The sequence below is a fragment of the Lolium rigidum genome, chromosome 7 (genome assembly GCF_022539505.1).
Source record: "Lolium rigidum isolate FL_2022 chromosome 7, APGP_CSIRO_Lrig_0.1, whole genome shotgun sequence".
Classification (NCBI taxonomy): Eukaryota; Viridiplantae; Streptophyta; class Magnoliopsida; order Poales; family Poaceae; genus Lolium; species Lolium rigidum.
In genome coordinates, this window is record NC_061514.1 from 173,643,468 (window position 1) to 173,654,251 (window position 10,784).

The 10,784-nt window shown below is 47.1% G+C and overlaps 1 protein-coding gene across 1 annotated transcript; it reads right to left on the minus strand.

Moving 5' to 3' along the window:
• Nucleotides 1-3,987: 3,987 nt before the first annotated feature.
• Nucleotides 3,988-7,284, minus strand: LOC124678754 (RNA-binding protein L-like). The gene is made up of 7 exons (XM_047214616.1): nucleotides 6,924-7,284; nucleotides 6,009-6,456; nucleotides 5,376-5,425; nucleotides 5,166-5,296; nucleotides 4,823-4,919; nucleotides 4,569-4,718; nucleotides 3,988-4,452 (listed from the first exon to the last, which is right to left on the minus strand). Exons 1-7 carry the CDS (start codon nucleotides 7,131-7,133, stop codon nucleotides 4,450-4,452), a joined length of 1,089 nt encoding a protein of 362 aa, XP_047070572.1. The 5' UTR covers nucleotides 7,134-7,284; the 3' UTR covers nucleotides 3,988-4,449.
• Nucleotides 7,285-10,784: the final 3,500 nt, after the last annotated feature.

The following is a 10,784-nucleotide window of genomic DNA, read 5'->3' on the forward strand; positions in this document are numbered from 1 at the left end:
GTTGGATGATGAACACATTGTGTAGGATTACACGAACCCTCAATGCCGGAGTTAACAAGCTCCACAATAATGCTCATATTTTAGTAACCTTTAGTGTAAGATAGATCAAAAGACTAAACCAAGTACTAGCATAGCATGCACACCTGTCACCTTCATGCATATGTAGGAGGAATAGATCACATCAATATTATCATAGCAATAGTTAACTTCGCAATCTACAAGAGATCATGATCATAGCATAAACCAAGTACTAACACGGTGCACACATCTGTCACCTTTGCACACGTGCAGGAGGAATAAAACTACTTTAATAACATTGCTAGAGTAGCACATAGATAAATTGTGATACAAACACATTGCAATCATAAAGAGATATAAATAAGCACCTCACTATGCCATTCAACAGTGAATAAGTATTCTGTGAAATATAGCCTAAGAGACCCACACGGTGCACACACTCGTCACCTTTACACACGTGGGACAAGGAGTCTCCGGAGATCACATAAGTAAAACTCACTTGACTAGCATAATGACATCTAGATTACAAGCATCATCATATGAATCTCAATCATGTAAGGCAGCTCATGAGATTATTGTATTGAAGCACATAGGAGAGAGATGAACCACATAGCTACCGGTACAGCCCCGAGCCTCGATGGAGAACTACTCCCTCCTCATGGGAGCAAGCAGCGGTGATGAAGATGGCGGTGGAGATGGCAGCGGTGTCGATGGAGAAGCCTTCCGGGGCACTTCCCCGCTCCGGCAGGGTGCCGGAACGAGACTCCTGTCCCCGGCATCTTGGCTTCGCGATGGTGGCGGCTCCGGAAGGTTTTCCGTATCGTGGTTTTTCGCGACGGAGGCTTTATATAGGCGAAGAGGCGGCGCGAGAGGGTCGAAGGGGTGGCCACACCATAGGCTGGCGCGGCCGGGGCCCGGGCCGCGCCACCCTATCATCCGGGGCCCACGGGGCCCCTCCGCGGCTCTCGGGTGTTCTGGATGCTTCCGGTGAAAATAGGAACCCGGGTCTTCGTTTCGTCCAATTCCGAGAATATTTCGTTACTAGGATTTCCGAAACCAAAAACAGCGAAAACGGAACCGGCACTTCGGCATCTTGTTAATAGGTTAGTTCCAGAAAATGCACGAATATGACATAAAGTGTGCATAAAACATGTAGGTATCATCAATAATATGGCATAGAACATAAGAAATTATCGATACGTCGGAGACGTATCAAGGAGGCTTCCCGCCTCTTCCGTGGCCGCTCGCTGGCGCGAGATCTCGAGGACGTGCTCGAGGTTCGCGTCATTGACGAACTCGCGCTCCTCCTCCTTCAACCGCTGGTAGCGTTGCGCGTTCAGCGACGCGAGGATCGCCACCTGCTCCGGGTGGGCGGGAGCCTGCGGCGGCTCGCCCCACTGCGCCGCCTCCTCCACCGCCTCTGCTTCCGCGTTTGCGACGTAGACCTCGTGCCACGCCGCGAACTGTGGATCCTCGTCCTCGTCGGAGCTGTACTCCACGTGGGGTTGCGGCTCCGGCTGCGGCTACGGTGGTGGTGGTGGTGGAGGCAGCGCGCGGCTGTTGAGGCCAAGAATCGAGTAGGTGGTCTTCGGATGGCGCGTCATTTTGAGGTGTAGAGGAGAGAATGGAGCGGCGGCGGTGGTGGAGATGAGAGGATAGCACCGCGGTGGTGGACGGCGTACGTGCTATATAGCGCTGGCAACTACCCGCATTTACGGCGGCGTAGGCGACTGGACGCCGCGTGGCCAGTTGCTGCCATCGTGGCCGCCTCGGTTTCCGCGCGGGAGACCATTAAACGCCGACGACCAACCTTCCCGCGTCGACGCCGATGCGAACCGTCGCGTCCTCTCGCTGACAAGGCGCCCCCACCCGCGAAAACCGTCTTTCCGCGAGGCGCCGGCGCGCGCAATTCGCGCCCTTGGCGATGGGGCCAGCACGGGGATGCCGACGATTCTATTGGGTTCGAAAACTAGCCGGCGCCGTTTGGGGCACACCGGTGCGAGCCCAAAAACGACGGCGGCCCCCAAATCGCTATCGGGGCCGCTATCGGGGCCGCCCGTGGAGATGCTCTTAGGTTTTATTTGGCGCTAGAGTATTTGTGATTACTGGGATAATCCGTAGCAAACTCCAAATCCCCATTTATTATAAATGTATGTTTGGTGATAGAGTATTGAGCGAGTTTTAATCCCCTCTTATCCCCACTTTTCTCCAAATCTTAGTGTATTTTTTTCAATTCCCAATACTCTACCCCTACCTAATGGATTGGGATAGAGTTTTACGGGGATTACGTGAGGATAGAGATTCATCCAATACTCTAACATATTATGCCCACTAATCACCACAAACACGCTAGTACCAAGCAAGACCTTAAAGGTAACAAAAAAAGTGAGCACTCTGTTTACCACGCCTTCTTCAGTTAAATTTTTTTTCAAATATTTACGAAAAATACCAACATCTACAATATAAACCATATTGTACTCTCTATTTGCCATAGTATATGCCTATTGGTTCTCGCGAAAGTCAAACTCAACAAACTTTGATCAAGTTTTTGACAAGATTATCTATGCTTACAATACCTTATCTATACCACATTAAAGTATACTTCATGTTGAACCTGATGGTGCTGATTTGATATTCTAAGTGTTGATTTTTTTTATTTTGCATAAACAAAGTTTACACGGTTTGACTTTAAGAAAATATTATGCGCACTATATTTTAGCATAGAGGAAGTATTAGAATCAATGTTTAAGAAATCATTAATCGTTAACTTATCGGTTGACCTCAAAATGGAGAATAATCGCTTATTGGCCGATTAATCAATTTTATCGGCCGGCTGTTTATCGGCTTATTTTTTTGTAAATCCTAATTTTTGGCACTAAATTTTCTATAATATGCGATGTAAAAATAATATTGAAGCATTGATAGAAGTATTACCTTGATTCCTTACATTTGAATCAACAAAAATGAAAAATTTGATCTAATGCATAGTTCTACAATATAGTAGGACGAAAAAATCGACATCAAGACCGAATATCAGCGAAATGTTACTGAAAATAGGAAGAAATATCGGCTATCACACGGAAAATTGGCTAAAATATCGGTGCCGGTGATAAATTAGACGATATGCCGAAATCTTACCGATTACCACCCGATTCACGATAAATCGTTATCTCGGTCGATTTTTTGAACAATGATTAAAAATCATCATAAAGTATTTTTGGAAAAAGAATATATATTAATATCACGGAGATATCAATTATATGTAGCCTCTGCAACAATGTATTTCCCTTACAGATGGACATAACCAAAAAAAGAATTATAAAAAAGAAAAAGTCTCTATTTCTTGAAACAATAATACTAACACCGTCAAGACAACACCAGAAATCCAGCTCTCCAAAAACGTCGCCTCTAAGAAGGAAACGATGCACAAGCGCCATCGTCGTCCGATCACATATATTAGGTTTTCACCTTAAGAAAATCCTGGCTCTCAAAAGAATGCGTTCAACAGGCCATTGTCGAGCGAAGGTATTTACAGAAATTAAAAAAAAAAACTTAGAAGGAAAAACAGTTCTCTCGACAACAAGATCTCCCTCACCCTCCTCGTAATCACTCGACAAGGAGCGAGCAAGCACCGACCGACACTGCCCCAAGCCCCACTGTGTAGTGTGTACCTCGAAGACGGCAGATCTAAGCGGGACCCTACACCTGTGAGTATTCCAGCCTTCCGTTCCTACACTTATGAACGGCAAGTTTTGGAGAAGCACCTGTTGCACACATATCATCAAGGATGGCGCCAACGCCTACACCTCAGATAGTGCATGTATAGCACAATGAAAAGCAACAAGGTTGCATAAAACTCTAATTAACCAGGATCACCAGCATCTGAACAGCCATCAGCACTCAGCAGTGCAAAACTGTGATTCCATTTCATAGCGCAGGAGGAGCGAGCCAACAAGCACAACCACAGACTTAAGGGTTACCGCAATGGGATCTTATGAAGGTTAAAGAGTAGCATTGCATCTGTACCACCTTTGGTTTAGAGTTCAGAAAGTCTCGGTGAATGCCCATACTAATAGCTAAAATGAGTTATCTCTGTTTCTCCACCAAAACTACAGGATGAGTTATCTCAGTTTTAAACCAAAACCTGCCGTTTCAGGCGTCTACGGAACTTGCATTTGCATGACGGTGCACATCTCTTGATGCGCAACCAAAGGAAAAGAACAGCAGCAGCAGATACAGCTATTTCCGAAAGAGAAAATCCGGAGACCGAAACTGTTGTTCCAGGCATCTCAAGGAACTTGCGTGACCATGCAGAACCAAAGGAGAAACACAGCACCAAAAAAAAGGTATTTCCAGCAAAAGTTCTCTTGGGTTTATCTTGCAAGAATTCCACCGCACTTTGTGACTGTGAAGTTCCCTGCGCTGCCATCCTCACTGCACAAAGGCAGAATTCATTTATTGTAGCTAGGTATTTACAGAAAATAAAAAAAAAAACCTAGAAGGAAAAACAGCTCTCCCTGTCCCTGGTCCTCATCAGAAATGAAACCTACCTGTACTGGGGTCTGTTGTGGTTGCTTATGTTGGTTATATGCATTCCCTCCATGGCCTTTGTAACCATGCATGTTAGGATCCCCAGGACAGTAACCATTATCAGGACCCAAACCTTGGGGATGTCCATGGTACTCATCATTCACTTCATCCTGCTCATGTTTGGGATGCAGAAGTATGCTTGTCAACAAAGAAAACTCGGAATGATCTGGCAATCAACTCATAAAGTAGAACACAAACAAGAGACAAAAACTACCTTCCTGTTAGAAGGAGGGCGAGCCCAGAAAATCCTCATGATGTTATCTCCCAGCTGGCTTCCATCTAGAATTCTAAGAGCCTCCTCAGCTGACGCCCTGCACAAGATGAAGAAGTCATATTTCAGTCTATTCCAGGGAAGAACTGGGGTACTTTAGAGACGTATGGCAGACCAATTAAAGATATGCACAGTTCCATATTCTTGCACAGGGTGGATGTGAATTACAATATGAATAAATGAATTCGGTCTCAACATCTGAACGACATAATAATTTGACAGGCGAGTTAAAATGAGTCTTGGCAACAATATACTGAACAAACATTGTGATGACTAAACCAAATACCTGCTCATATATGTGATGAAGCCACAGCATTTCCCCTCTATTAGCATGGTATTAGTAATCTCTCCATAAGGACTAAAGGCTTTCTTTAGATCCTCAGCAGTCACGCTTAAATCAAGACCACGAACAAATAGCTGCAAGCCATTAACACATCCTGAGATTAAATGTCCGTACATATGACTTCTTCTAAGAGGTATAAGACCATGTACTCACCCTTTTATTGTCCCAATTGCCATCAGAATCTGTCCCTTGCGTACGAGAACCTGAAAGAATGAAGTATGTAGTTATAAACTATTGATGTTGACATTGCTAAATATTGTGTGGTATAATGGACAATTGGATATGACAAATACTAGACATATATCAACTTGTGATCCATCAGGACAGAGAATTAACCCACCACTAGTCATAGAGTAGCGCACTGAAGTGAGCAAACATTAGAGGATGTATACCCAAGCACACTAGCTACTTCAAAACACTGAATACAGCACTGAGATAATCAACACATGTTTTACGATAGAGAAAGACCACGGTAGGCTCATGCAGCCCAATCAAAAAACTTGCAGGTGAAAAAATGTGTGTAACATGCAACTTGAAATGCATCAAAGAGTACATCACCTACAGCAATGCAGCAAAGTTATGTGAACTGGGACCTAGAAATGCATATATTGTACTAGTGGACTAGAAGTCCAGGGGAAAAGGAGAGCCTAATACAAGGACTGGATGAGGGGAGGGTACACTCGACACAGCCAAAATGCTGTAAGGAGACATATAGAGCCAAAAGTCAAAATCAAAGCTGGGTAGCTGCAGAAAATTAATTGCAAACCATTTTGTTGGTGGCCATACCGGTAGCAGCTCTGATACGCATAGGCCTGGTAGAACAGTACGCTCCATCCATTTCTGTCATCGCTTGTCTGCGTTCATTAACATCTCCAAATAAAACAAAGCCATAGCCTTTTGAGGGTCCAACAAAACCATCCCGAATAACAGTTGCCTTGGTAACCGATGGATAGCGATTCTTGAACACATTGTGCAGCATGAAGTCCGTAACATCATAGGCCAATCCCCCAACATATATGGCATGATCATCTTCAGCAGGCTTAGCACTAGCAGGCTTCTCTGGAGCAGTGTGCATGACCCAGTTGAGCCTGAAATCTCTGTCAGCATTAGGCATCCTCTGGCCATTGTAGCTCTGGAGGATTTGATCAGCGGTAACATGGTCGGCAAAGTTGAGAAAACCAAAGCCCTCAGATTGCCTGGTCTCCTTGTTGCGCTTTATCACTACCGACACGAGCTGCATTGAACGGAAACGGTGAGGAAAACAAGTAAAGGCTTTGAAAAATGGCAATTGTCTCTACTACTACTAATTGACTGATAAGAGGAGGACATTGACAAATATATAGCCAGATTTAGGGAACTGAAATGCAGGTACAGGAAGGAGCTAAAAGTACCAAATGTGTGCAGTTCACTGAAACTAGAGCACATACGAGACATACATAACTGAAAACTGAACGTAGTCAGTGAGACCATATCCTACATCCAATTTCTATATAAAAAACGCGAGGCCATGCCCTAATCAGTGGCACACAATTGATTGGGCACCGAAGCTGCAAGCTAGTGGTGCCAGTAAACAATATGATGCATATATTAATCTCGAATTGATGAAAGGGAATCAATTGGGCAACACATATCAAGGGCACACGCACGCACATATGAAGTAAGTTAGCGGGTAGGAGGACGAGGGGCATGGGATGGGATCACCTCGGGCGAGCGGGTGAAGCAGCTGTAGAGGTAGTTCTCGTCCATCCAGTCGAGAAGCCCGCCGATCCAGAGTGACCTCGGCCCGAATCCGACGGACCCGGCCCCGGTTTCGTCCTCCGCGGCCGGCGCCGCCTGCTCCTTCTGCGGCGGCGGGCCGTGGTAGTGGTAGGGCGGAGCCATGGCCCAGTTGGACGAAGGCGATGGAGCCATGGCCGCGGAAGGGACGGCGGGATGAAACCCTAGCAATCGAATGGATTCCAGTCGACGGCGAGAGGAGGGGGAGGAAGGAAGGAAAAAGGTGCTGCAAGCAGAGCTGCAGAGGTAAAGTTGGGGTTTAAAGGAGGGGTGCACGCATTCCCATTCCAAATAGGAAAAGGCTGCATATCCGTCGGAGGCTCGCGCGTTCGCAGCCTCCGGGCGCGGCGTCATAGGATGCCCCCAATCGTGTGGTCTTCTTTTTCCTTGCCTAGAGGATGGGTCCCACCCACGTGTATCAACACCTACCGCACAAGCCTTATCCGCACGCACAAGGCTTATCTGTTCGTGACTTGCAGGCTTGCAGCCATGCAGCACCCTCTCCTACAAAACCTACACCACTTGGTACAAGGCCGGATCAGAGGATTTAAAGGCCATGCTACGCTACTATTTAGACGAGCTCTTCGGCGGCAACTGCAGCTCGCGGCAGAGCTACGCTGGAGCTTCATGGCGGATGCACACTGCTTCAAGCTCGTCATTGCTGCTGCAAGCCCAGGGCGAGTCTCTAGTGAAACCCGCCGCTGGCGCTTCTACAAGCCCGCCGTTGTAGCTGCAAAGGTCAATTCGCGGTGCTACGTTCCTAAACGCCGCTGTTACAAGTGGCGCTGCCGGCGCCACCACCCCGTCGCCGGTGCTGCAAGTGACCAACGCCGATGCTACATGCAGCGACCGCCGGTGCTACCATTTGGATGCAGTGATGCTGCCATAGGCATGGGATGCAGTGATGCTGAAAAGGTATGTTGGCGTTGCTATGGATGATGAGCGACGTTGCTGCAAAGATATGGCAGCAATGCTACAAGGGCTTGCAAGGCGGGTGCTGCCACCACACGACATGTTTGCTGCCAAGGTAGCATGGAGGTGCTGCCATGGCACGACAATGACGCTGCCAAGTGGCATAACGGTGCTACCATCAGTGCTGCAAACTATCAGCGGTAGTGCTACCAACATTTAGTGGCGGTGCTGTAAGAAATTCACAGTGCTGCCAGACGGAGTTCGGATGATGTCGGCGGTGTGCCGACGAGGAGTAGATGACGATGCTACAATAGTGTAAAACTTTTGCTACAAATGGTCTACAATATTGCTACTTTAGTATAAAATTGTTGCTACAAGATCTCCTGCGAGGTCTCCGGCGAGGTTAGTTCAGCTACAATAGGACTAATTTTTGCTACAAGGTCTCCGACGAGTCTCCGGCGAAGTATGGTGCTCCAGCGAGTTTCCGGGAACTCACCTTCTGTTTTAGTCGAACCTTTTTTGCTTTAATGAAGCAAAAGTGGGAGGTTTTTTTGCTGCGACGAAGCAAAGTCTAAATGAGTCTCCAACAACTCTCCAACCGTTTTTTGCTTCAATGAAGCAAAATCGGGAGTTTTTTTTTGCTGCGATGAAGCAAAGTCCAAATGAGTCTCCAGCAACTCTCCTTCTATTTTTAAACGAACCGTTTTTTGCTTCAATGAAGCAAAAGCGGGGACTTTTTTGCTGCGACGAAGCAACATTAGAATTTTTGGCTGAAAGTGGACACGTGGCGCTCAGGGAAGCAGGAGGCTGGAACGATTCTAACCTCCGGAGGATCCTCAGCAGTATCCTTCCAAATAGGTGGTGGAACCGGTCCACCGGGTTTTCTTTTTACGACACCCACATATTCGGAGGAAATAGCACCTAACACCACCACATGTTGGTGACTTTTTTTTTGCAAGAACTACAACATGCGTTTGTTTTTCATAGAACACCGTATTTTGGTGTAATCACTTGAACCAGTTAACCAGTCTAGCCCGTTGTCACGAAGCCTAACGTGGTATTTCCTCTCCTTATTCAACCGAACTGGTATGTACAGATCAACTCTCGACCCGATACCAATCTCACCGAGCCTCCACGGCCCGAAGACCGCCAGCCTGGCCTGCACACATGTCGAGCCGAGAGAGCTCTCGCAGATCGCATGACTCGCTCTACCTAGCGAAGGTGAATGGTCCTTAGGCGCGTCACCATGGCGGGAGCGAGCTCGTCATGCTCCATCGGCTCCGTCCATGTCACGCGGGGGTGTGTCAGTTGTGTTGCGTTGTCCTCGACTCGCACATCCCTATCAGAGAGCTCGCCATCCTCAGGTCGATGCTGCTTTGTAATGTTAGGATGGAGACAAGCACGAGAGCTCCCTGCGCCTTACCACCTCGGCGGTATTGCACTAGATTCGTGAGGCGGACATGTCGTGCTTCGATTGCTCGAGACGTCCTCTCATAGTCTTATTGCGACCTAGACAGGAAGAAGCCTGTTGACAGCACGACATGGTCTCTCGTTCATCGAGTTCGTGGGAGGGGTGAGCAACTACTCCACCACCGCGGACGAGCAGCCAGTGCATATGAAGCTGGCACGGCAGTAGAGCACTAGGACACTGACCATGGATTTACCCGGCCTCAATGTCGGTATCATCCCCACTGCTGGTGTGGCACCTCATGCGTTGATGTTGCCGATCACCAGGGACAGTGGTGAAGGGTGGCCGCCTCCGCTTCGTATCTGGACGAACCGATCCGAACATACCAGTCAGTCAACAATGAAGATTAATTTTCCACTAAAGCTTTCAATATGGATTATGTGTTTTGTGCAAGTGATTACAACAAAATGTGGTGTACTGTGCAAAAACAAACCCATGTTGTTGTTCCGTGCAAAAATGTCACCAACATGTGCTGCTATCTGCTATTTCCTCATATATTCGGTACATCCACAACATCAAGTCGGGTACCTCCACACCAACCCCACAACAAGCAACACGAGTACATGGCAATTGCACATTTGAACCGAAAAATCATTTGTTTCGTCCTACTCATGCACTCATCCTCGCGAGTAGCATCCTAACCTCACCCAACAGTGCGTCCTACAGCTCTCTGTCTCTTTGTCTAACCAATACCCTTCAGGTCCGCAGAAATATAGAAAATTTGAATATGGCATGAGACGAAATGCTTAACATTGATCCTTCTATAGCTAGTTTATTCTAAATGTTCCGGAGCGTCCAACTCTAGGCCACAAAGGTAAACCAAGCAAATATGTGAAGGAGCCCCGACAAACCCTATCCAATGGCGATGAAGTCCCTAGCCCCTGATGGGTTCTAGGTACACAACATGAGTTTCCTAACTCCTGCCCACATGACTTTAGCCAGATGGCACTTGAAGAAAATATGGTTGCAATCCTTAAACTCTCCGCAGAGAGCATAGCTCCCATCCGAGGGGCCATTCCTCTTGGACAGTTGCTCCCTAGATGGAAGCCTCCCCCTTGTGACAGTTTACGGTACTACAAGTTTGTTGAATAGCCGCTCGAGGCTTCTAAGGACCAAGATACCTTATCCTCGCTCAGCGAGCCTAGGTTAAGATTGCATATCTAACACATGTTGTCCCATTTGATGCATGATAGTTTGTTGACACATATTCCCACATATATGCAACCTATATGATGTTATTGCTGGAATTTTGGCCCATATTGGACCAATACAATAAATATTCCAGAAATTCCTAATAAATCCTAGAGGCCCACATGGCCCATTCATGTATGGCAGGGGTGGGACAAAAGTTTAGTCCCACATTGCTAGTTGAAGAAGAGTTGGAGCAGCTTATAAGGAGAGCTCTT

Bases quoted from the DNA above. Each gene is read 5' to 3' on its own strand.
- LOC124678754 (XM_047214616.1), bottom strand. From the start codon at position 7,133: ATGGCTCCATCGCCTTCGTCCAACTGGGCCATGGCTCCGCCCTACCAC. The intron at 5,426-6,008 runs GTATGGCCACCA...TCATTCTTTCAG, and splicing joins GCGTATCAGAGCTGCTACCG to GTTCTCGTACGCAAGGGACA. The intron at 4,719-4,822 runs GTAGTTTTTGTC...AAACATGAGCAG, and splicing joins GCCCTCCTTCTAACAGGAAG to GATGAAGTGAATGATGAGTA.